At 40.5% G+C, this 27,683-nt stretch overlaps 1 protein-coding gene across 1 annotated transcript in view; it reads left to right on the forward strand.

The window, feature by feature from the left end:
- Positions 1–5,558, forward strand: part of zfpm1 (zinc finger protein, FOG family member 1) — a 136,230-nt gene extending 130,672 nt beyond the window's left edge. The window contains 1 exon segment of the mRNA XM_042496129.1: positions 84–5,558. Coding sequence (XP_042352063.1) covers positions 84–2,713 — 2,630 coding nt within the window. The 3' untranslated portion in view covers positions 2,714–5,558.
- Positions 5,559–27,683: the final 22,125 nt, after the last annotated feature.

The raw sequence follows: 27,683 nt of genomic DNA on the forward strand, positions 1-27,683 counted from the left end.
TCCTTCAGTATGGACCAGACTCATTGTTCTGATTCTTGCTTTTCATCTATCTACTCCCTGAACTAACTGACTCTCTTCTTCAGGTCTCAGTCCAGGAGACTCTGGCGTGGTGCTGAAGTGTCAAGTGTGTGGCCACAACTCTGACTCCCCTGCCCAACTTCAGCAGCATGTACGAACCCATCTAGAAGTCAGGGTCCCGGCTGAAAGGAGCCCCACCCCTCGTCAAAGTACCCCGTCATCAACTGACCACCCCCAGCTGCAGCCGTCTCCCCACGAGAGGGAGCCCTTAGCCTGTGTCCCTACACCAGACTCATCCAGCCCTGGTGCAAACGGCGGTTCAGCCACACCTCGAGATTACAGTCCTCCCAATGCATCAACAATTGAAGTAAAGATCAAAGAGGAGCCTCATTCGGACTCAGAGACAGAAGAGCAGCAAATGAAGATTAAGGAGGATGAAGAGGAGGTTGGTGGGGAGGAGGGAGATCAAGAGGCAAGACTTGAGACAAAGGAGGGGCAAATTTCCACAGGCTCCTGCCAGACATCGACCTCTCCCAAGAGTCCAGCCACCGCAACTGTGAAGGCAGAACCAACCAGCCCTACCCCTGGTTCTAGCCCTGCACATGTGGGAGGTGCAGGGTCAGTTCTTCCTGGAGGAGCAATGTTCTTGCCTCAGTACATGTTTAATCCTGAGGCAGCAATTTTGCCTCAGGCCTCCGAGATACTGGCTAAAATGTCAGAGATGGTCCACAGCCGTCTGAAACAGGGCCAGACTGTTCCTCAGAACAACCCAGCGGCCTTCTTTCCATCTGGACCGACTGCACCTACAGCCACAGCAACACCGCCTCACAAAGGAGCCACCTGCTTTGAGTGCGATATCACCTTCAATAACATCAACAACTTCTATGCACATAAGAGGCTGTACTGCTCCAGCAGGCACCACGGAGAAGGTGCAACCTCGGCGTCAGGCCCTGGATCGACAAGGGATGCAGCCCCAGCCACAATGCCTTCTGCTGGGGCACATGGCTCATCTGCATCTCCTCAGGGTGGAGCAGCAAGTCGAGCAGCCTCTGCCTCTCCTACTGACTCTGACCCTCCGGCAGGTAGTGGAGCAACAGAGTCCAAGAGGGTTGTGGAGGTGAAGACAGAAAGCCTTGCAGGGCGAGAGGGAATATCATCCTCCTCTGAAGGGGAAGGTGGAGGTGGTAGTGTGGGAGGAGGAGGTGGAGGAGGAAGGGCAAGCGAAGGCAGCCAGAGTCCTGCTAGTGGTTCTGCAGAGGACCAAGAAGAGGATCCCAATAGGACCTTCTGCGAGGCCTGCAACATCCGCTTCAGTCGTCACGAAAACTACACTGTTCACAAACGCTTCTACTGTGCATCACGCCATGACCCAACCAATCAGCGAGCCGTACACATGGCCAAGGCAAACACCACAGCAGCCTTCCTTCCTCAGCCCATCCGCAAACGCAAGAGGAAGAAGATGTACGAGATTCACATGGCCAGAACAGAAGCCTTAGCCAACGCTGCTGCTGCAGCTGCCGCTGCTGCTGCCTCAGCTGCTGCCTCTGCGCCATCTCCATCTGTTCTGGGTTTGGCAGTGAAGCAAGAAGTTTCTCCCAGCGGGGCAGGCAGCTCCAGCCCTGAAGGAGATGGTCCGATTGACCTTAGCAAGAGGCCCCGTCTGAGTGAGGTTCCACGGCACAGCAGCAGCAGTATTCTTCCTGCCCTGCCTCTTACTGACTACCACAAGTGCACCGCCTGCAGTATCAGCTTCAACAGCATCGAGAACTACCTTGCTCATAAAACCTACTATTGCCCTGCCACCACCCTCCAGCCCCACACCTTGGAGCAGCTCCACAGGCTCAAGAGATCAGCCTCTACCTCTCCCAAAAGCAGGCCTCAGCAGGAGCGCCCGGACCTCCTGCACCCTATGGAGGCCAAAGCTCTGCCCGCTGAGTGGGTTGCCCAGGTTCAAGGCACATCATCCAGTCCTCACCCCTCTGCCTTACCGGCCTCCGACGCCACATCTCCTCCACATACGACCACCACCCTTGCAGCCACCCCAGGAGCTGGAGCGAAAGGTGCAGGCGCCAGTTCCTCTCAAGTAGTTTGCCCATACTGCCCAAACAGAATCATCACCTGTGACCTGATGGAGCACTTCAAGACTACCCACGGCCTGGTTGTAACCATTCAGCCACCCCAGCCGGGCAGTGCAGTCAGCCGCAGCCCCAGCCTTAGTCCCAGGGATGGGGCTTCTGCAAACACCTCCGCCACCCCAACCAGCCAGCCAAGACTGGTCACCAGAGTTCACAGAGACAGCATCAACGGGCAGGCAAGGAGTGCTACAACTTCTCCCGTCTCACCGCTGGTAAACGGCAGCCCTTCAGCTGGAGGCGCATCCCCTTCAGCTGGCTCACCTCTACCCGTGTCTCCCCCAAGGGCTCCCTCTCTGACTTTGTCACCTGTGCCTGAGGTCCTGAGGGAGACGGTGGGGTCGTCCCACCTTCCAGACAAGGCGGTCCCAACCGCAGCCTCCCATCCCGTCCCCACGCCCCAGCCTGCCGCCACCATCGGCCCCAAAACAGTGATCTCCCCTGTCCTGAACGGTAACTCCCGCTTCTGTCGGCTCTGCAACATCAAGTTCAGCAGCCTCTCCACGTTCATAGCTCATAAGAAATACTACTGCTCTTCCCACAGTGCCGAACATGTCAAATGAGCTGAGTATTTCTCTTTGTCCTTTCCCCCTTCCTTAATTTCTCTGAGTGGAGGCTTTCCTTCACGAGGTTCCTAGAAGCTCAGATGTCCCCCCTCCTCTGCCAGCCCTCCCACATGGCTGCCAATTGGCGCTCAGCTGGCACGACCACGAATTGCAATGAATGACTGTTACTCACCTGGCAGGGCCTGATGCCCAACGGCTCCAGAACAGAATTTGCAGGTGGTGTTACGTACATACATGAACTGATATTCCTCCTCTGATGGGTCAAAGTTTGTAGTACACTAAGAGCTGAGACAGATGCTACCTGCACACTGCTGTGCCCTTGTCCCCTCAGTCACTCTCTGTCCTTACACCCCGGTCACCAATTCAGCGTCTACCACTCCCAGGCCTCACGGTATGTTGCGTTACGAGATGTTAAAAACATTCATGTCAACAGCCTGTTTTCTGTCTCTCTGTTGAACTGTCAGTGATTCGATTCTGACTGCTGGAGGCGTTTCTGACTGATGATGATCCAGTAATGATGATGCTGATTATGATGAATCTCCAGTCTTCTCCTGAGCTCTTAATGTTCCCGACCGAAACAGAGGAATCATTTCTCTCGTGTGGAAAAGACTTGATCATTGTTAATGTTTTTATTATCTGTGCATAGTGTATGATGTCTGAAGAAAAAAAAAGAATTATATAATGCTTTTGGTTTCAACACTGGCTCTTTTTTGCTTACTAGAGAAGCTAAAGCGTTTTTAGCTAAAAAAAAAAAAACAAATATGTGGTATCACAATGTTACTAATTACTGAAGGATAATATTTCAAAATGGACAGTTTTTTTTCTTTCATACACACAAATTTTTATTTTCTCTTTAAAATGCAAGGGAGAAAAAAATGTGAAATATTTATCTTTTAGTCCTCACTGATTTCATGTCAACAGAAAACTACCTACCTGGTGTCTGAGAGTACTTGTATTTTTTATTTGTATATTTTTCATACTGTTGGAAGGAACTGTTTGGATCTGGGTGTGTTGAAGTGTATTTTCTAAGTGTAGATATGTAATATTTTTCTCACAGTAATCACTGGGATCACACTGAACTTTGTTATCACGTTAGCATTTGGTGTTTCTGTTTATGTCGTCTTTAATTGATGGTGAGGTCTGAAAACCAGCGCTGTTTATTTTCATCCCCTCTTGCACCTCACTGATGAGCAACACGATTAGATCAGAACAGTGTCCTCACTTACAGCTTTTCTCAAGTAGAAGGGAACGCTTCTGGTAATGTCGTGTTTACACTTTGGTGAGAATGATGTAGCCTCCCAGATTTCAGGCTATACAAAATCCACATTTTCAATCAAAAGTTGATCTTTTTTTCTTTAGTTTCCAGCCTCCTTACAATGCAAAGTATGACCATTACGGACACACAGCTTTACTTTATTTTTTGCACACTGCCATTTCATACTAAAGATACACACAGTAAAATGCTTCGTGTCTACATCTTAAAAGATGATATTTCTCTTCTAAATTATTGTGTTTTTTTCCGGCAATGAAGGCAAAGCAGGGAACATCTTTGTACGTCTCACACAGCAGAGAAAGCACATATGTATAACCCACTTAATGTGGCCTGTGGTGTGAGCAAGTGCTTTTCCTCTCACTTTAATGCTCTCACTCACGCTGTTTACGCCATGTTCCCGTGCTGCTGTTGCAGTTGCAATACAGTGTTAGTTAGAACTGTGAAATGTTTTTTCTTTTCAAAATTGATTCAAACTTACCCATGTAAGGGCCATATTTCATTTATTAAGGCTCACACTTGATTTTTTTTTTTTTTAATTGACGCTGATGATATTGCATCCAAATTTGTTTTTTCTCTCCCAAAGTCTAAAAAAGTACTCTTGTACAGCATTTGGACCTTTATGATACGCTAGAACTACAGAGTTATAAAACTTTATTAAATGATAGCAAGTTCTGAGGACAGTCCTCACTACTGAAGGGATTTTTCTGGTCAGCACGAGAGCACATCAACCAACTATGAGACCGTTTTCCTAAAATGCTGACATCGGTCAAACTGTAAAGCTCCAAACACAGAGCAGATCTGGACCTGGACCTGTTTATTCAGTAGTAGTATTTTTAAAAAAAAACACCAAATCAAGTCTTGGGAGAAATATTGTCACACCTGTTGAAGTTTTTTTTTGGTCACAAGGGGACAACAGAATAAGCTGTAAACACAACATTGACATGTGCAAAGTTGGCAATTGTGGCAAAGTGAGCTTCTCAGCTGATTAATGTTCACCCCATCTGTCCGTTCCCTAAACTGGAAACCAAATGTAACGATTTTTGAACATAATTCAAATATGATAGATTTTGCTCGGTTGTGGTTGGAGCAGCACTGTATCAGGCACATCTTACTACTAAGTGTTTACAGTTGTGCTGGTCTCTCTCAGTTCAAAAGAAGAGAGAGAAAAAGCAGAGGAGTCAAATCAACTTGTCACAATTTTAGTAACTGAGTGCTGGAAAATCATCCTTTGAATTTGCCCCCTTTTAATTGCACTGTGTTGTATAAAAATGTGCTGAATGTTTTAGTTTTAGGGACTTTTTTGTAATGTATTTATGTTATACAGAACTTTTCCCCGTCCAAACCTTGAAGGACTTTCTGAAGATTTTAACCCTCTCATAAACCTTTTTTTTTTTTTTTTTTTTTTAAATAGTTTTAAACATGTTTTGTAATGATTCCACTAATGTCCATAATGGAAAAAATCACAATGAATGTCAAAACTTTTATTTCCATATTTTTTTCATTTCAGTTCCATTACACTCTTGTCCAAACTATGCATGGGAAATTAAAAAAAGTTCTGAGAGACACTGATGGAGAATGTTCTTCAGTCTTTTTCATGCGAATGCCTACGCACAACTCTCATCACCGAGTGGGTGTCCTTGACTTTTCTAGGTGCTTGATTCACCGTCACTTATGTGGAGTCACTCAAAAATCACTTCCTTTCATAAGAAAGCTTCCAGTGCCCTGTTTCTGTTTAATGCTGGCTCGTGAATAAAGGCTGAGTGAATCATCAGCTTTCTTTTCACATTAATGTGAATGAGTAATGGCAGAAGAAAAGAGTGCCCAATCAGAGCTTCAAGGCTGCTTCAATCAGTGGCAAAGAGCAGCCATAAAAACACAGCTACCTTTAGCCTGCACCCAGAAAAAATGAATTGATGCATGTTTACATGTGACTTTCTTACCCTGTGTTTATTCTTCAATTTTTGCACATTTGCATATTTTTACATCTCCCTGTAGGACATTGTGTGGTGTATTTATCCGCAGAGACTCTGCCCTCTGCCTGTATGTTCTTAACATGCCTCTGGAGACATGTTTTCGAGTTGTCCGTCCTCCCCATTGTCGTGAATGTGATATCTCTGAATTTCTTCAAATTTGGCACAAATGTTCACTTGGACTCAACAATGCACTACTTCAATGAATTTGATGGTTGAGTGTTAACGATCAAGGTCACTGTGACCACATAAAACATGTTTTTAGCCATAACTCAACAATTCATATGAAATTTATGACAAAATTTCACACAAATGTCTGTTAGGATAATATGCTCATTCCAAAGTCGTCAAATAGCGCCACTTTTGAAGAGCTTTTGATGTAAGATGCCACCTTTCACGTCTTCGGTGTAAGATGCAATCACCAAAAGCCACCTTTTAGGTCTGCATGATACACCACTGACTGTCATTGGCTGAGAACGAGGACGGACAGAACCGTTCACTGTGGTAATATGTCATTGTACAGTCTGTCATACCCAAGTTTGTTAAGATTCATGTTGCAGAGTGTTGCTTGCAATGAAGTCATAACTTTACAAATATCTCACAGTCTGCAGGAGGCTTTGGTTAGTTTCTGTCACACACAGATTCATTTGGAGGGTTACCTTCAGCTTCATGAATGTGTTCTGCATATTTCATGGTAATCTACTCTTGTCACAATCACTGCGAGGCCCTTCTCTGATGATGGTAGCCCAGTGATGAGTACGAAAAAACATGCACCTTTTAGAACATTTAAATGGATTCAATTAGGAGGCGTACATGACAGGAAATGTAGCAGCATCACTTATGTTGGGTTAATGATGTCTGTGGAGTCAATTTCTGAAATCCGAGGCTAATGCTGTGTGTATGTAAGCAGAGAAATAAGGACCAGACTCTCTTAAGCGTAACTCTTTTTAATCAAATGAGATATTTTCACTCAGTCAATTCTGATGAACCTTATATAACATAAAATCTAGATTCACATCAAATTTACACTGATGTGAGGTGTCACGGAGCGAGTCCTTATCCTTGTCCTCAGTTGTTTGGGTAATTGCTTTGTATATTGCTGAAAGATTGATTCAACACTGAGCTGAGCAGTGAGCGCCGCCTCCAGAGTTTCTGTGAAGTGAACAATGCGAGCTCCTAGATTAAACCCTACAGTCTCCTGAGTGGAGCGGCCTTTAACGATCGTCTGGCTTTTAGCCTCGAGGTGGTTCACAGCAAAAATTGAAGTAGTCTCCCCAAATTAGTCTGGACAAAAAAAAGTTAGCAGACTGTTTTTGCCCTTTTTTGGCAATACTCGCTCTAGGAAGGTAATTTTGCTCAGTTGTTCTTTTGTTCCCTCTGTCCAGTTGTCCAACACTTTGGTCCAAAGTAACAATCTGTTTGATGGATTCTAATGAAAACTGGCTCAGACTGATCATTGGTTGTGCCATTTTTGAACATTTAGGCTACTTGGAAGAACTAGAGTTTTGCAAAGCAACAAGAAACGACTCAAAGGCAGATAGTCCAGGCAAAAAAATGAACATTTTCAGTGATCTATTGAAGAAATAACTTTGCAGGCTGGTAGAGGTAGACACGCAGGTGCAGGCGGCTGATAAACAGAGGCATGAAACAACAATATACCGAGGCAACTTTGGCGAGATGACAGAGTAGTGGGATCAGACCCTTTGAAAAAGAGAGTTTTAACAAACTTTGATCTTGCCACCATGTGGTCATGTGGTTCGTGTAACACTTAGCAGTTTCAAACAAATCTGTGCTGTCCACCTGTTTCATTGGTTTCCAGATGGACAGACAGCAGGAGCGTCTATATTTGCAGCAATTTATACTACACATGCTTCACTAAGACATAATTTGTATATTGACTTATTCTATATATTCCTCATGCTTCCAAAGGCATAAGGTAGGGAGAAGGTACATATGTTCTTCCTTTGACGGGCAATCTTCAAAGAAAATTCGATTTCCTACAGAGAGAGATTGATGGCAGAAAGGAAGCCAGGAAAGGAATACAAGTGTTCACTATAGCCACTGCATTTTTCCACAAGCTGCTTCTGAGGCAATTTGCTTTTCATCAACACTATTAAGCAAGACCAGGGCTGAAATCTGGTCATGGGTGAGGTACTTACACCTTGCCTCGCAGCCGGTTAGATTGGTTAGGTTTAAAATCACATGGTAAGGTTTAAGAAAAACCATCCACATCCACACAGAAAGCGAACTCCGGACTCCTGCCCTATAAGTACATTCGCACACCCTATATGTCGTTACTGGCAGTGTTTCTACCTGATATCATCCTCTAGCGTTTCACATACATGCAGCCGGTTCTCAGGTGCCATCCACCCATCCGCCAGCGTATAACAACAACGCCACCGCTTCTGTCTGAGCGCATGTTCATCTGCTCAGGCATGTCCACATCCAGTGTGCGTGGGCGGCATCATTTGAGAGCTCGGCCGTACGGAACCGATCACATACGCCTGAAACCCTGCAGGGTGGAGTCAGGTAATAATGCTGCTGGTAATGACGTAATTTAAGAGTGCGAGTGCCCTTATAAGCCAGTTGGGCTGGGAGGTGGATGAGTCCCACAAATAACTGACTTTCAAACAAGAGAATGAAGTTTGCTTCCTGTATGAATGTGAGGTTTCTTTTCTACCCAAACATAACTATCATGACAGTCCCATTGGTTGCCATGTGCTGTTTGTGTAAACATAAGGATCATGCTTCGTCATCTCGCCATTTACATTTGTTGACATCACCGTAGCACAGACAACTGAAGGAGAAGAGTACCTAAAACGTCAGAGGCAGACGCAAAAGGTCACTGAGAGAGTGGCACCATGTGACCAGTTGGGATGACAATGTTTTGCAATAGCAGACGGGATACTTAGGGCGTAATATGTAGATGTGAAAGTTCACTGCCAAACAACGATATGTGATGACTTGGGATGAGAACATGTTGGTAAAAGCAACTGTTAAATTGTTATGAATTTAGAATTTGTTTTTGCCTGTTTTTCACTGGGGTCACTAATTTGATTCCTGGTGTCAAAATTATATGAATCAGTGGGTTCATGTGTTTCTCTATATCGTCTGGTTCATGAGTTACGAAAATCTGTGTTTTTCACCACTCCAACAGACGTCAATTCAACCTCATGCGCCATTAGTCGACCTTGGCAACATGACAAATTCATTCAGGTCATAAGGCTACAAAAAAACCAACAAAACACCATGCCGTATATGAGAACCCATTTTTTCTGTTAGACTAAATATGTGTGTGTATGCTTCTGTTTTTAAATCTGCATCACGCTGGGCTGGGGGTCTTCAAAGAGGTGATCTTCAAGAGCGTTTTTCAGGGTTTCCATGCACACTGTGGCCTTTTCAATCTCTATTTCATCTCTCCATTTCATCTCTCCGATGGGTAAGCAGTTATCCGCTCCAAGTCTCTGAACACAGTGTTCCCTGCACTACAGTACGTCTCTCATGTAGGGGAATGAAAAGGTATTAAGGGAAGGAACATGAGGTCAGGAGAGGCCACAGTTAAAGATTACCACTTAGAAGCTGTAACTACAGTTCACAAGGAGAAAACAAGCAATCACTCACACACACAACACATGACAGTACGATGTCACAGAATTTAGCCGATGACTGATGTGATGCAGCAAGCCGAAACCAGATGTTAACGAGAGTTGTGAGGTGTGACTAGTGGAGGTATTTTGTCTGCTAATGTGAGAGATGACAGCTTACTCGCTCTATAGCCTCTTTCCGACTACACAAATATCCTGCTAATACCCGCTATGAGAAAGTAAAAAATCTGCATTCACATTTTTGGGTCAAATGTCTAAAGAAGTTATGGGTATTTAATACCTCCGATCTGCATCGATGGAAACACAACAACCGAGCGAACATGCTTATTTTAGCTCCGATGCAATGACACACTGCCACTGATTATTGTTCGTCTACATCTAAGAAGCGTAAAAACATCAATCTAAATTAGTTTGCACTGAGTTTGAAAGAGAGACTGAATAAGTTAGAGAAATATAAAGAGAAGTAACCACTGTCACCAGGCCTCTGTCCATGCTGCCTTCAACTGTTTACCTGTTTTCTGGTCTGTCCATGCAACATGTTTTTATCCCAACATGTCACATATTGCCACTTTGCAATGGACTTCCGTGTCTATTTGTTACGCTCTGTCTTCTGCGTCTGCTGTTGATGTTCCAGGATGCTGCTAAGTGATGTAAACAAATGCACATGGTGGGATTATGCTGTACGTAGCTGCATGTGGCAACCAACGCTGAACCGTCAACAATCGCACATGCTGGCACGGATGGTTGGGTATAGGGGAAGGATGCCCATGATAAGGTTTTGAAAAAAAAACATATTCAGACGAGAAGTGAACACTGGACTCCCACATGAAAGTCTGCGGTTTGTGAGACCCATCCACCACCCCTCCCGCTCAGCCTATAGATGCCCTCAGGCTTCTTGTATTACGTTGTATAACCTGACGCCATCCTGAAGCATTTCATGCACAAGCACCAGGTTCCCTCCCGCCACTTTCTCAAGTGACGCCGCTCATGCGTGTATTATGTGAATGTCGAAGGTGCCATCAGGCCGTCTGCCAACAGCGAGTGGTATTTCATGCACAAGCAAAAGATGCCTTTTGGCATTGTACATTTAGGCCAAAACCACTGACTAAGTGGTGCTATATTACAAGTTTGGAATGAGAACAGGCTGGTCTGAAACACAACAAAACAACCTTTGCACCTGCTGCAGAGCCATGTACACAGCTCTGCTCCACTGTACAATGTAAAAGCAGTCTATAGCCAATTTTTAGTGGTTTTACCCGTGTTTGAAAAACCTGTGTGCAATTTTGGTGGAAAAGGGTTTATATGTGTGTTTATGTGTGTGTGTCAACTCCACCTTGAGGGTTTGTCTTTTAATGGCCAGCTTGTCTGCATATGCCACACCAGAGTTTTTTATCATCATTCTGTGTTCACTTTATTTAGCTCAAATGAACCAAATCTGACATCACAGTACAGAGAGCTGCATGGTGTCACAAGTGATGGAGGGTAAAGGACCTGCAGGACAAACTCAAACTATTGCAGAGACTGACAAGAAATTCTCCCGGTGAACTTGATCCACAGAGGATTTTATCTGTCATTCTTTGTCTGAGCAGATTCTCTCTCTGAAAGGCACCAGTCGGACTTGCAGACTTTTCCATTAGTGGTTTCTCACTCGAGCCATGTCTGACTGTAACAACAATGATGCACCACTTTTCACCTTGGTCTGATTTGAATTGCTATTGTGAAGTCGTTATGTGAAAGCAGCACGGTTGAATAACTGCATAAAAATGTTGAACTTTTAGTGAGAATGATTTACCGATCTCATTACTGGCTAATCATTGTAAATGAGGACTTAACATGGAGCGACACAGACACATTCAATCATAAATGTATTTATTTTCTTTGCAGTTTGGATTTCCAAATGAACTGAGATGATTGTTATTTTGTTTGACATGTCAGCTCATTTAAAAGTTTCTGTTGATGTGTACATTACTGGATGCAGTGGATGTTTCAACAGTTTTATTCAGTGTATGTTATTTAAACATTTGTTGGTTATATTTTCTTTGATTATCGACCTCAGGGAGAGTAGTTGTTGCCAAGGCAACAACAAGAGGGAATTGATTCACCCTATTAACCCTTTGAAACATCTCTTTTCTTGTGCTGCATTCAGACGCCTTTCACAAGTATTTGAACCTTTGACCTACAAGCAAATTGCTTTGATTTCTCTCAGTAACATAGGAAAAAAGGCAATGAGCAACTTGGCTAGAAATTCCCTGCAAATTGCAAGGAATTAGAAGATTTAGTGAGTTCTGTCTTTAAAAAAGCTAGGAGAAATGTCCAGAAAAATGTCCAAAAATGTATATTTTTTAATTATCATAACTATATATTTGGAATGACTTTACAGAATTATTGTAATTTTTTCATGTTATTTATTTATGTGTTTGCTTTGGTTTTTTAATTTTTATTGTAAATTTTCATATTATTTTCTTTCTTTTTTAATTTTTTTTTACTAATTTCTTAATAATTTTCATTCACCTCTTAAGTTGCTTATTGCCTTTTTTTAATTATTATTTTTTAAATAAAGCCAGTTTGCTCAGGTTTCAAAGGGTTAAACCATCAGACTTACATCTAGAGATGGCAAATTTGAAACTTTGTAACGTTTCAACACTTTCAAACCATTGTTTTGAAACGTTTCAAAACCTGTTTACTCAACATTGGCATCCACTGGCAGAAACTGGCATTGCAGTTATTACTTAATGTTTGTGATGAAAGCTCCCTTTTCCCCGTCCCAAAAGGTTATAGGTGTCATGCAAATACAATCAAACCATCAATCATTTATTTAGTTCTTGTAGGATGTGGTGACTGTTTCTTAGCAATATTATGTGACTTAATGATGGTGGTCCTATGCTATAGTTAGTTGATAGTGCAGACACCCGGAAATAATTTAGTGCATGTTTTCATGTTTGGATGGCTTTGGGATCAAGAATTACAGTTTGAATGAGTTTCAATGTCACATCTTTTCTACTAACAGTATGAATGTAACAGTTTTGTTTACACTGTGTATTTCAGATTTATTGTAGGAGCTGAGCTGGAAATGCACAGACAGAAACAGAAATTTATGTGATATGCATTAACACAACCAAAATTATATTAAAAAAAAGAAGAACGAAAAGTAAAGACCCTCATGGGTTAAATTATTGTTACTATTATTATGGTTGTGATTATGATTATCACTATTAACAACATTAATAATAATAGATGATAAATAATAATAACAATAACATATGATATTTATACGCGTGCATATCCCGCGGTCCTTTCCTTTAAAACCCTTTGTCCGGGTTTGACATGATCACGTGACATTTGGAAACCCGCCTCGAACTCCTTCCCAAAACCGGAAGTGACGAAACGTTTCGAAACAGCTCGATATTCGTTGCCAAAATTGCCATCTTTACTTACACTCCCGCCCACCTGTCATTCATGTTTTCCACACCCACAAACTCTCAATCAGCCAATCACAGCCTGGAAGCAGCCGTACAGGTGAGACTAACCTGCAGACTCACTGTGACGTCTCTGAGAGCTGCTGCAGGGAGGAAGTTTGCGCCAAATTTTCCCTCGCGCTCCTTAAATAAGTCCGCGTTGCTGTAGTTCGCTCGTGGGAAGGAGCCCACCGGTGTGTGGGTCATTTTTGTGGATTTGGATGTGTATTTCCCTCCAGGACTGACAGCATGGAAAGGGTTAAAGCCGACGCTACAAACACAACTGACGAGTTTCCGCCTGGCCGCTGAAGCGTGAGTAGCAGGTGTTCACACTGACTGATCAGCTGGTTTCAGCTGCGGTTATTGGCGCTGTTTTGTGTTTCGATTTCCTGGTTTGTTTGGTGGAGATCCGCCGTGAAACTTTTGAGCTGTGTTTTCTGCGGATGATTGAAACTGGATTTGGACTGCACTGTGTTGGGTTTTTTGCGATTTGGGGACAGTTTGCATTGTTTGTTGGCTGAATGCACCCACTGACCTGAGCTGAGCTGTGGTCTGCCTGTTTTTGCAGAGCTGGTTTTTGGTGAGATACATTTCATTATCTGCTGTGTGCTTTTGTTTTGAAGCCGACAGTTTGACGGAAGTATTTTCTTCTGTTTTATTATTATTTGTCAGATGTAACTGGCATCTCATTTAATTTAATTTAATTTAATTTTTTTATAACATTGAAACAATGCACATACAGATGCATCAACATCCCACAAACAGATGCCACAAAACCAGTAAAACCAAACAAAACAGAGACAAAGACATAATTACTAAAGAACAAACCAAAAACAGTCACCATGATCTCCTAAACATGATTATGTTTTCCACTTTGTTTCATAGTCCTAAAATATTCTCTGTCTATTTGCGATAATGCCTCTAACCTAAACTTATGTTTAAAAAAAGCGAGAAAATTTGGGAATCTCAAACATTTTTCTTTCATTTAAAAAACAAATTTTTTACCCAATAAAGTACTGAAATTACTTGGACGTCAATTTTTTTAATTCGTCACATATTACTGTTTGAGGGCACATTGTTAACAGTAGAGACTGTAAAGTTAAATATTTTTTTAAGGGTCATTTAAAACGTCACCTCATGTGGACAAAACCAAAAAACATGCAACATTTTTTCAGTTTCAGTTAGAAGCGATAGTTCTGATCCTCTTTCAGCCCCCAAATAAAAAGCATTTCTCATGCACAAGATTTTGTATAGAATTTTAAATTAAAAGTTTTGTGATTTACTTTCTACAAAAGAGTTATAAATTAGATTATACACCTGTCTCCCTGGCAAAGGGGTGAGATATATTTATTATTATTATCTGCTGTGTGCTTTTAATTAAGATTAAAAATGATTTTCTTTCTCTTTCATTGTTGTTATTTGTCAGATGTGACTCTGACTGGCACAGCATTTTATTTATTACTTTCACAAGTATTTGAACCTTTGAACTGAAGCAAATTTCTTTGATTTCTCTCAGTAACAAAGGAAAAAAAGGCAATGAGCAACTTGACAAGAAATTTCCTGCAAATTGCAAGGAATTAAAAGATTTAGGGGGTTCTGTCTTTAAAACCTAGGAGAAATGTCCAGAAAAATGTCCAAAAATGTATATTTGTAATGATCATAACTATATATTTGGAATGACTTTATAGAATTAAAGAATTTATACATTTTTTTTGTATTTTTTTTTTTTTTTTGCTTTGTTTTTTAATTTCTATCGCATAGAAAATAAATTTTGTTTTTTTAGTTTTCTTTATTGCTGTAGCAAGGACATCAGAATAAATCAGAGCTAATAACACAGAATCATGAGACATGTCCACAGTCCCCTCAGAAAAAACAAAACAGCTTCCACATGAGACAAAACCTGGACAACTCAAAAAGGGACAGAGGAAAAGGTGCCTTTGCAACACCAGTTACATCTGAATCTACCTTTTCATTATGACAGGTACTGTGGCGTCGTTCGTAACGACGGGCCGCTGCAGGTTTTCCCTCTCACACCTCCAGCAGGTGTCGTTGTTCCTCAGTTTTAGTCTCAGTAACTTCCTCTGAGTCCATAAGTTCTATTTATAAGTTGAATAAATAACAAATAAATGAATAAACTGAGACTGATCTTCATCAGTCAAGACGCTTTAAAAAAAAAGAAGAAGCATCAAACCCATTACAATTTAGGGACATAAAATGTGATGAATTTATCCACATATTGGAAAAAAGTGTCTTCAACACAATAAGTGAGAGAAGTTTTTGTTTTATCTGTCGTTTCATCATCCGGGTCATGTGATTGCTTCTTATTGGTCTCTATATAGATGGGCCCGTAGATTTTTAAAACCCTGATGAAGACCAGCAGTGGTTGAAACGTGTTGTTTTTTAATGATTTAGCCACTATAATATAAGCTTTTCAATGAATGAATGTAAGTTGTCTGTTTTCACATTTTTGGGGTGCCTGGATTTCCTCCAGCGGATGTTTTGTTGTTTGTTTTTTCCCTGCAGTGGAAACTAGTCACTCTTAGATTTCAGACAAATGTTGACAGCTTCACTATGGGTTGAAAAGAAATAAAAACATTTCATAAACGCAAAAAAAGGCACCCACCGCTTACAAGCAAATTTTGCGATCAGACAAAAATAAAGTCTATGGAATATATGTCTACCTCCTCGTAACTCTGACCCGTGTGTACGCGCTTAAACTGGAGAAATGAAAAACTGCAGTTTCTAAAGCAGAATGATGAAACTCAAACGGTCTAAAATTGATACAACTGCATTAAATGCATCAAAATATTAGTGATTACTTGATTTGTGTGTGTGTGTGTTTGTGTGTGTGTGTGTGTGTGTGTGTGTGTGTGTTGTGTGTGTGTGTGTGTGTGTGTGTGTGTGTCAGTGTTTTATCAGCCTCCAGAGCTGGAGCTGAATTAATATGGCTGACGGTTAGTTTGGTAACAGAACAGCTGAGTAGGCGGCTTAGAGTTGGCCTTTTGTCAGTGTTGCTGTTCCCTCGAGGCAGTAGGTACGAGTGCGGACTTGATACGAATTAAAGTTTCAAAAGAATTAGTCGTAAAAAGTTTTTGTCTTTTGGGCCAGTAAGCTGTGATTCTGACAAGCAGCTGGTTTGGCAAAAACTGTCTGTAAAAATAACTCTCAGACTTCTCAAACTTAATATTCAAAGGTCTAATCGGATTTTATTCAAGGCCAAAGGTCCGGAGCGATTGGTGACATGGTGATACGTTTTTTCCCGAGCACCCTGGCCACTCGGAGAGACGCTTCAGTCGCTCGCTCTCTTTCTGTCACTGATCTCACAAACAACTTGTTTGTTGATTCATAGGAAGATTTTGGCTGTCTGAGTTTTGTTGTCTCCGTCTCTGTATTTTGAGGATGTCTCTGTTTGACATGCTTGTGCTTTGTGTCATAGCGTCGTTTAACATTTCCCACTCTTCACAGCTCCAGCCGTCTCTGTGCAAAAAACACGATGAGCGCGTATTTCTGTGTCCACTCGTCTTTGAAAACTTGTCTTTTCTCTGCGCATTTGGGTGGTGACGTCCTCACTGGATTGACAACGTAACGTACACTGACAGAAGACGTCTCGCTTTCTCGTGCCTGCAGCACAGTTAGCAGTTAATTAACCTGCTAATTCTGAACAGACGCCTGTTAGCCGACCTTTGAACTCTGACACGTGATGACTTAAATGTCATGCTCGCCGGCTGTCAACGTTGCCATGACAGCGATGTCAAACAGGGAAATCGTCATGTGTAAGGCTGAATCTCAGGCCAGGATTGCTGTAACGATCACTAAGAAAACTATATTCTTCAAATCTAACAATTTAACAGGTACAAAACTTTATTTTTTTCAATGCAGGAAAGCATTATTATTATTATAACGATTATTGTATTTCTAATGCAGGTGTAAAGTGGGAGGGCTTGACTTGCTTAGTGTCGGGTCTGGTGTGCGTCTGTGTGTGTGTGTGTGTGTGTGTGTGTGTGTGTGTGTGTGTCTGTGAGTCTGTATGTGTGTGTGTGTGTGTGTGTGTGTGTGTGTGTGTGTGTGTGTGTGTGTGTCTGTATGTATGTGTGTGTGTATATATATATATAATGTGTGTGTGTGTGTGTGTGTGTGTGTGTGTATGAGAAAAAGACAAAATGAACAAAACATCAACCCTAAATTGAAGTATTTTTCTTGTTTTCAACCATGAGCTAATACTGCATATATTAAAAAGCGTGTTTCATGTCTCCATCTGCTGGTGGTCATCACAATAAGAGTATACAAATGTGATGTTAATTCCACTATTGAAGAGACTTGATCTCTAAAATTAGTGGGAAAAAGCGAGTGTATGAATATTGATTCTTGGCCAAAGAAGTTGTTATTCAACCACGTTATCGGCAAACAATCCAGTATTGTGCACCCCAAGTTTTTAGTCATGCTTGTAGGATCATCCTGTGGTATTTTTGTAAGTCAGGCTCTTACATTCCCTAAAAAAATGTGTTTATTCATATATTTTATGGAAATTATCATAGTACAACTTCAGCTTGTTACAGTCACGCTGTAGTACCTGTTTCAGCCGTTTTGTTTTATGGCTTAGTTATGCAAAGATGCAACAAGCTTCATTTTCGTCAAAGGGGCTTGGCTCCACACTGTAATACGATAAGAAATTTGTGAAAAAATCATTGCATGCATGTATAGTTGTGCGGCTGACCCGACGTGCACTGAAGGAGGTGCGGCAGGCAGAAATGCACAATACACAACGCTGCCTCGTTAGTTTGAAGTAAATAAGAAAATAAAACTTACATGACAGTCTGACCATAATGACAGACTCCATATAATCAATATAATTTAATTAAAATACAAACAAAAAAAGCTTCTGGTCTTGTGTCCATTTTGCTCCTTTATTGCAGTTCAAGATAGCAGAGTATAAAATGCTCCACCATAAGCGCTGTTTTCTTCTGAAGCTCAGTTGATCTCCGATAAGAGATTCTCATGCAGGTCTTTGCTGTATCTTTGCAAAACGAAACTCAAGTTAGTCGACACTCTTCTTCTTAAAAACTCAAAATGGCTCCCTCAGATTTCTTTCAAGCTCGTGCGCAGTGAGACCTGTAAAATGAGGCTGAAATGGCTGGTAGTCATGGCACTGAGGAAGCACGCGGTAATAATCCCTCTCGCTCTGAAGCTATCAGAGGCGCTGATGCCTTCAAATGGAGGAGAGTGAATGCCTCCCCACTATTTCTCCATATAGAATTTAATGAAAAGTGGGTTTTATCTTAGTATCTGTCTCTCTCTGCTCATTTCTCTCCTCTTCTGCGCTGCACTCAACATGCTGATTAGGGATGCAGCGCGAGGACAGGTTTAGGATATGCCCTGCCTCCTGTTCAGGAAGCAAATGCAGATAGTAGATAGTTGTCCTGATTGTTTCCTGATTAATTTCGTCTTTAGTGGAAGTGTGCAGAATGGAATAAAAAAAAAAAAAAGAAGGAGGACCTCTATCACTCAATCACTGTCGGATATGGCCCATGAATGAAAAATACATTTTATTAAATATCTATCAGACGAATGCTATGCAGGCAGAGACACTTCCATACTTGATTAGAGAGCCGGATTCAGAGTTGATTCAGAGTCATTGTGAAGGAAGGCGGCCTTTTTCTTTAAGCTTGAGGGCTGAGATAACACTTTCGTTTTGCATAAAAGTCTTGAAAATGTACAGCGTATAATCAACAGTATTACCTGAGTGGGTTTGTGTGAGGAAAAGCAGGTTTGTAACTAAAGGGTTGAGTCTGCTTATCGTCTGGAAAAGTGTGGGTGGAAAAAGCAAATGAGGAATACTTTTCACTCAGCAGCCACTAAAGTTACAAACAACAGCAGACTGACAGAAAGATCCGCTGGCAATCAAAAAGTAACATTTGAAAATGAAAACTATTTATTACACTTTCACCATGAAGTCTGGATTGCATCTTTCACAGTGAAATATCTCCAAAAGTTCATTTAGTTGCTTGTCGACACAGAAATCTCACAGAAATGTGTGAAAAGGACACGACTTTATAAAGCATTACATGATGTTCGGCACAAAATGTGTGAAAATTATGTGGTAGGAACTTAAAAAGGTTTTTTTTTATGAACGGTTGTAGTTTGGTTAGATTTAGAGAAAGAAAAATACTTGATTAGGTTTAGAGAACAAAAAGTTCTTTGGCTAAAGTAACTACTCACTGGATGTAACTGACGTAGTATATATGTATGTACACATACACATGTATACACAAACACCAGTCTCCAGGTTAAAAGTCCATGTATGTTTGATCCACCCATCCCACCCTTGTTTCATGTGTCGACCACAAATAACATTGTTTTTGTATTGCAAGCACATAATTTTAACACATTTTGGGTTATAGGATATTGACAGAAAAAAACAGCATATTTAATCTAATCTAAAGCTCAAATCTAAATTGGCAAAAAAAGAGAACTGCCGCAAAGCAGCTGGGGCAAACTGCAAAAATATGCAGCAATACATTAAAAAACGTGCTTTCCAGCACAAAGTAATGTCACAATTCAGTCAGCTGTCTTTGTGTTAATTAGCTGTCTGGATGAATAAATGTAACATGAAAGCTGTCAGTCATCAAAATCTTCCCCTAAAATTGCCCCTAAATCTAATATATATTTTTTGTCAAAAGACCAAAACAACACTGAGGAGAAGTGTAAATATGTGGCAGTATTTTGCTCCAAAGGACATCCTGATAACATCTTTTCTGCCTGAAATGTTCTTCTATATTGAATACTGCAGCTGTCAATGCAGAAGATTAAACAGTATTTTTAAAATCTTTTTTTTTTTTAATATAAATTGAATTTCTTTATTTTGTTCTTCATCCAGTGTGCACACACACAGTGCTCACTACAACATCTAAAGTGTGTGGGTGCGTCTACACATTAATGCACTAAATACAGCAAACTGTAATGATGTAAGGTGGCAGGGTTTTAATATAAGTGATTGTTAGTTTTTTTTTCTCGATTGCTAAGAGATGCTTAATGAGACACAGATGCACTTGATCTTCATCACCCTGAATTCTTCACTTGCAAATGTGTTAGCACTTTCATTTCACACATTTTTCTCACCTTTTTTTTCTCCAAAACAGTTACCACTGAAATTATAGAAAGACCCCAAACTCTATTTGATTGACTGTGTTACACAAAATGAAAACATGTGTTCGGAGCTGATAGAAATGACTTGAATAATTATGACTCTCTAATGCGCCTGTGTGAAACTCTTCAATCAGCAATCAGCCGTATTCATCCATAAAAGATGTAACCTCTGCGTTGTTATAAGCACATATCAAAGAAGACAAAGAGGCTGTGGTCCAGGGGCTTAGAGGAAAAGGAGTTATCACGCATGGTGGGAGCTGTCCGAAGAGGTGAAAAAGGAGCTTTCACTCATTCGTTTGCTTTGGTTGACCTCATGTTTGTATGGATATTTATATTTATCTGACACGTAAAGCGCAATGTGCGGCTGTGACGTCTCTGCTCTCATGGTGACCGAAGGGATGGTGTTTTCAAAGAATTACACTGTGGAACCCGCTTCCAAAAGTTTGCATTTTCAGGCCCTGCGTCACCAATTTAATGTGCAAGAACCAATGCCTCGAAGTCAAAACGGTTGATGCAGTCCAGCCAAAAAGAAAGACGTAGACAAATCTGGTGCAGCACAACAAGAATGTTTGTTTCTGGGTTTTTTCAGAGTTTGGGTGACATTTTTTATGGTTCTTTGGTGAAGAAATACAGTAAAAACAAAACAACTGTACCATAATGAATGTCCAAATGTGTCCTGGTCATTACTGCAGGTCTCACATGTCAACAACAGTTCATCGGCACTGAAAGCACTGCACACAAGAATTACGGCAACACGGTTTATCAAAGATTTTGAGAGATTTTGGTCTTATCTGTGCAAACTGTTCTGAAAAAGGGTGTGAAAATGTGCGAAACCAATGAAAAGGTGTGAACACATTTTCAGGAGAAGACTGCTGCTGTACCAAGAAGGTGATGATATAGATCCCAGTTTCATTTATCATGTCTTAACAATCGAAAAAAAACTTGTTATTTGACAGGGAATTTAAATAAAGATGTAAAAATTGCAGGTGCAGAGTGCAGCAGGATTTTTTTTCATATCTGCAGTAAAATCATCCTTTTACAATTCATGCTTTGACCTTGTTTGCTTTATCAATAAGTGGCACGGGCATAAAGTGCACATCACAGGTTGACCCGGTTCATATTGATTGCTGTATTTGTTGTCCATTACGACTGAAAAAATATATTTACTTGACCACAAGTTGTGTTGTTTGATGGCATTGTTTGCTTTTGTTGCATGGTTTAGATGTTTTATTGGAGAATTTTGCAAACAATATGTGTCATTTTGCCCAGCAGTTTTCAGTTTAGGCCTGTGTGTGACCTGTTTGAAAATGTGACATCTGAATGGACAAATGTTTTTGTGTGTTCACACTGTAACTGAGGTTTGGGGTGAGTGCTGTTTTGCTGTGATGTGTTCAGCAGTTTGACAGCTTGGAGGGAAAGCTGTCATCAGTGTCTGGCGGGGTGCTAAAATATCTCCTGCCAGACAATAGCTAAAGGGTTTTTCAAGCTTTTACAATAATTGTGATCCTTCAGGTTGTTTTGGTGGCTCTGATTTGTCTTGATTTCCCTGGAACATATGTAAACAAACCCCACAAAGAGGCAACATACCCAAGATGTTGTTTTTCCCAGTAGGCGCGCTGAAACCGTAAACACTGCACTGAAGATGATCCTTATAATAAAAACCATCCTTACCAAATGAAGTATTTATTCCTGTAGAGTATCGAATTGAGCTATTTCCTATTTAGAGTTTCATTGCGACTCGTCACATGGTGCCGCTCTGTCAGTGACCTTCTGCGTCTACTTATGATGTTTTAGGTGTCTTTCTGTGTCAGCTGTTTACGCTCCGAAATGCTGTTACTGTGATGTCGACAAATGCTATTGATGGGATGAAGCAGGATGGTCCTTATGTTTACACTAGGGATGATAATAATGAACCCATTTATTGGTTGTTAAGAATTTAATCAAATATGTGAAATTTAATCGATTAATCACTATGAAAGGCTATGAAATGTCAAAATATATGCAGTATGTTGCTGTGAGCTTTGACTGAGGATAAAACTCATTTGGTATTGTTTAAAATAAACAAAGTTTTTATGTGTTGTTTTTTTCCAGAAAACTATAAATAGTTTGTTAATTAAGCGAACTCCAGACTCCCACATGAAGGTTTGTGGGACCCGTTCACCTCCTCAGTCGCCCGCCTTATATATGTAACATTGTTACCAGCAGCGTTATTACCTGACACTGTCTCCATCAGTGTTTCATACGCACGCGACCGGTCCCGTCCGGCTGTGCTCTGAGTTGACGCTGCCCGTGCGCGTGGGCACACATGGAAACACCTGGTGCCATCCAGCCGTCCGCCACTGTATAATAACGCCACTGGTTCTGTATGAGCTGTCCAGTCGTGCTTCAGTTGGATGCAGAAGGTGGCTCGTACGCCGTTTCACTGACAGAACGGCACTATTTGATGAGTTCAGAGTGAAAATGGGCTGGTAGATCACCAAAATCTTTAATCAAAACAAGATTTATCCGTTCAGAACAAAAAAAATATTCAAATCAAATTTTCTGGGATTCTGGCCAATGCTTGTAGAAATTTTAAGACTCTAGTGTAAGGTTAGGATTACCCTTCAGGCCAAATAAGTACCCAGGTCCATGACAAGACCACTTGTTGGTCCACATTGTCCTTATGTTCTGAGTGCACAGCAGCTGCCCACAAGAAATAGTGTCTAACTGATCACAAGGCGTTCAACACAAATTTGAAATAATGAAATGGGAGCAAAAAGCCAGCGAGTGCAGCTGAGAGGAGACAAATCATGACGAAGAGTAGAGCAGACCCCCGACTCTCACCACACAACTGCTGATGCTCAGCAGTGAAAGTGCCAACCCACTCACTTTCCACTCTATTCCAATACATCAGCGGAGTACACTCAGACGTCTGCGTAATTTGCGGCTAGAAGTGGACATAAAAGAGGGGCAAAACAATCAAATTAAATCAGAAGTCCTTTTCCACTATATTGCTGTATAGTACAAATCTGCTGCTAGAGTCTTCTGCAAGTGGCTCTATAAATTAGAGTTATTTATTACAGTGTCCTTGTTAGATGCAAAACCTTCTGTGATGGTTTGTGCGTCGGTTGGAGTATGTTTGAGAGACACGGATGAGGCAGGAGTCAAAATTCAGAATGAAGAGCAGTTTTTATTATTATTATTGTATTTCATTCCCTTATGTATACGTATATTTCTTTATATCTCTATGCTCTGGAAAGTGAAATACTTCATAGGAGTTGCTGTTTCTGTGCTGAAGGCATTCCTACTGTTAACCACGAGGTTATTTTCTGTAAAATAACTCATTTAAATTTTTTAGAAGAAACTATTCTGTTCTATTGATAGCAAAGTGTTATGGGCAGGTAAAAATAACCTTTTTGTCAATATCCTTATATGTATGCCAAAAACATTTTGTCATTTTTTTGTAGTGAACATAAATAGGAATGTTCAAGTTTTAAGCAACATTCAAATGTGACATTCAGATGTTTTAAAGTCCATTGTAAACCCAGTTTGTAGGCTCCATATTTATCTGTAAGGCACATCAGGTGAATTTGTAAAATGTAATATCCTTTCTTTCCATAAAAAAAATACAGTAATTTAAGTAAATTCTACAAAGAAATATCATTATTTCAGCATATTCTTACTTTAAATGAACAGTTTAGCGCTTTACAAAATATTACTGTAAACTGAACATGTTCATTGTTTTTCTATTTACAGTGTTATGCTATCATTTTTTACAGCGTAGCGATAAGAAGAGGAGAACGGAGAAAGAAAATGCTTATGAATGAGCACAAATGACTAAAGACCTGTAGCTGCGGTCTTGTCACTTTCATTCGGATGCAGCTGATGTACTTACTCAGACACAGCTGATAATGGAGCTCATGTGCTGTTGGTTGTAATTTAAAGGCTAAAACCAATTACCGTGCCTACAATTTTCTCTACAAGGAGTCTAAACGCCCTTGGAAAGCAAGTGAAAGGCACTCAAAGAAACGTGGAGAGGAGAAATGATTGTAGGGTTAACAATTAACAACCCGTCCCGCAATTGCAGCCTCTGAAGGCGAACCATTGAACACAACTCTGATAATGGAGGAACTTGATAATCCAACAGTTCAGCCAGTTCAGCAATGCGTAAGTCTGCAGTTCTCCAAGTAAGACGCTGCAGCGGATAAATATAAGCACTTTAGATGCAGCAGTACAGTGGCCAGCACATATACACATATATCATATTTATAGAGATAAACATGATATTTAGTTGGATAAACCAGTAGAGAAAGACAGTGAGTCACAGTACAGACAGTCTGATATGGAATAAAATATACAGATTATGGTGTAAAGTTATTAAATAATTTACGATTGTAATTTAGTGTTGTTCTTTTTATTATTATAAATTCATTTATTTTATGTCTTTGGCATTGCTGATATTCTGGGTTACCCTTATGTTGATATTAGATTAAAATAACTCCTTTTTGGTTATTGACTGAGAACATTTTTTATGTATGTAACCTAAATAAAAATGATTTGTTGATTCATACACAAAGAATAACAATGTCCAATTCAATAATGTTAAAAAATGCATCTACTGTCCAAAACTTTAGCTATGGATATGGAGACAAATACACTTTAATGGAGTGAAAGATGGTAAAAAGTGGATATTTCAGTAATGATTCAGCTGGCTGCTGCTTTGAAACCAGGTTTCCAAAGACCTTTTTTTTCTTTGCCGCCTCCCTCAGATCTTTCTGCCTCCGCTGCCTCTGCTGCCTCTTTGAGTAATGTAATGAGCAACTCTCAATATGAGCATTATAAACTTTACAAAACTGCCAACTTAGTTTTAGGGTAGTATCAGGTGACAGCTGTACACTGGAAAAATTATAAACCTTCTCATTAAAAGGAAAGCCATAGAAAATAATGGACTGCACTTTTTTGCATCTTTATCCTTTGAAACCTGAGCTAATTGGGTTTTTTTTTTATTTTTTGCGTTACTGATTTATTTCAAAATCATGGAAAGAAGGCAACGAGCAACAAAAAAAGAAATGGCCCAAAAATTAACAAGCAATTTGTAAAAAGTACACGAAAATTACCTGAAATTTGGATTAAAAATAATAATTAAGTCATAAATAAATAAATAAATAAATAAAAGACTTGGAGAAAGTGCTTCATAATTCTAATAATTTTGTATGTATATCCATTTTTCCCAATTTTTAAAAATCAATTCTCTAAATCCATTAATGTTTTATTACCAAAATGCTCCTTGCTTTTTTTGAAAGAAATTGCACCAATTTGTTCAAGGTTCAAATGTTTTAATACATGTAAAAGGCATCTGAAAACAGCATGAAAAGAAAAGTGATGTCGCTCCAGGTGCTGAGGGGTTAAAGTAGCATTCACAAGAGTTTTCCAGACTATGACACTGTGTCAGACCACGGAAGAAAGAAAGCTGCGTGTATGTGTGTGTGTTTCCAGCTGTAATTAACATGTGGCGTCCTAAATGTGTTTAACAGCATTATCCTGGATTTGCTTCTAATGGCATATGTTACCCTCGTTAATGTGAAAATAATGTGTACAAAGGAAACAATTAGGGAAACATCTGAAAACATTTGTTCACTTTGTTTTTTAATTACATAATTAACTAGAATAACCGCTTTGTGGTTGTCTGCCTCCACAAAAAAGTCAAGTTGCATTTAACATCCGTGTCTGTCCAGACTCGTATATCGCCATGACAACAGACAGCGCTTCAAATATGGATGGTGCTGCAAAGAAGCTACAAATTCTAAAAGGTGGATGCGTCACACACATCTTTAACCCGGCAGCACAGTAGATCTAAACAATCAGCAGAGTTTCGAGGTGGACACCCGAGGTCAGCATGTCTGACTGAAGACAGACAACCCAAAAACATAATTCAACAGCCATGTCTGGAGTCATAAAAATGTTGTGTTGGTTATAAGAGTGTGCAACAAATACTCTAAATACTATGAAAAAAGGCACCAGCCACTTACATTAACTGAACCTCAAAACTTACATACTTCAAATACACAGCTCACAACTAGAAAAAGAAGTCAATTACAATTAATTTCACACATTAATGAGGGTAAATACTGCTGCTGGTTGCAGGCATTTAACTGAAAAAAAACAAAAAAACTTTATCCTTTTGTACAACAGGCACGAGTATCAGTCTTAGACTTCTCAAGTGCAGAAAAAGGGGCTGTCACGGTGGTGAATACGGGCAGCAGAGGAGGAAGACAGTAGAGGCAGACATGGAAAGTTCAATGATTTATTGAGTGGAGAATACAGAACAGTGAGGCCAGCAAGGGTCAACTCCAGGAGGTCAGTCCAAAAGGTCAGACAGATCCAGCAAGGAGGAGACAAAGACGAGGTTCAGGGAAAAGCACAGCAAAAAAAAAAGAGAAAAAAGAAAGAAACATGAAACTCTCGGAACAAACAAAACTAAAAAAAAAAAAAAAGATTGATGCAAGGCGACAAAAATATAACCCCTATCCAACATGAATGAGCTTGTATCACTATGTTACCCCCCAAAGTACACACACACATTGTGCCCCACTGCAGCACACTGTTGTTTCCTTGATCTTGGCTTCAGTTAAACAGCAGGAACACAAAAAATGAGCACATCACACAAGTAGATGAACTGCAGTAGAAACCTAAAAAAAAACATGTATGCAGGTCAGCTTTTCTTTACAACCTGCAGCAAGTCTGACTGCTCAGCCAGCTTAAGCTATTGTCTGAACAACTGACGTTTATTTTGGTGAAATACTGAGAATTGGGAGGAATAATAATCAGGAGCTAAGGAACTAGAATTTTCTGTAATTAACAATTTTCTGGGAGTATATAATTGTTAATTTGGTCCAACGCGGCACTTCAGCCAAAGAGGGCAAAGTATACAAAACAAACTAGAAACATTAGTCATAACATTTCATGTCTGACATTTCCAGTAAATGTCCCAGATATCAGGCGCTTCGAAAAAGAAAAATTGTAATAGCTTTCATGAACTGATGCAAGGATGCATCGTTTAACTGATGAGTCATGCGTTGCATGTCTCTACCAACACCGCTATTACTGTGGTGGCATCGCTCAACACAGTTACACTGACTAACCGACGCTCACCAAAGTACTGGACCTCTGCCCCGGGGAAGAAGTCTGTTTTCAGTTCCCGATGATTCACATCCCACAGGCCCCATCACCTTAACTGACAAACTGTGCAGTTATGTCACTCTCAGCTGTCAGTGGGATACAAAGTGACACCAGGGTGAATGTGAAACTAACTTTTGGTTGTTTTTTTAAGAAAACTCCACTGGCAGCTTTTACAGTAATTAGATTTGTGCGGTATCACTGTATATCGGGGTATTTAAAAATATATTTTCATAAAATACAGGCTCTCCTCTTTCTATTAAACTCATTGTAAGTAGTGCACAGCATGCACCAACAGAGCTCAGTCTGCAGTCTCTACTGGTGGAACAGGCAGCTGAGCTGAAAGACACTGTGACACCGAATGGT

Source organism: Plectropomus leopardus, chromosome 11 (genome assembly GCF_008729295.1).
Source record: "Plectropomus leopardus isolate mb chromosome 11, YSFRI_Pleo_2.0, whole genome shotgun sequence".
Lineage (NCBI taxonomy): Eukaryota > Metazoa > Chordata > Actinopteri > Perciformes > Serranidae > Plectropomus > Plectropomus leopardus.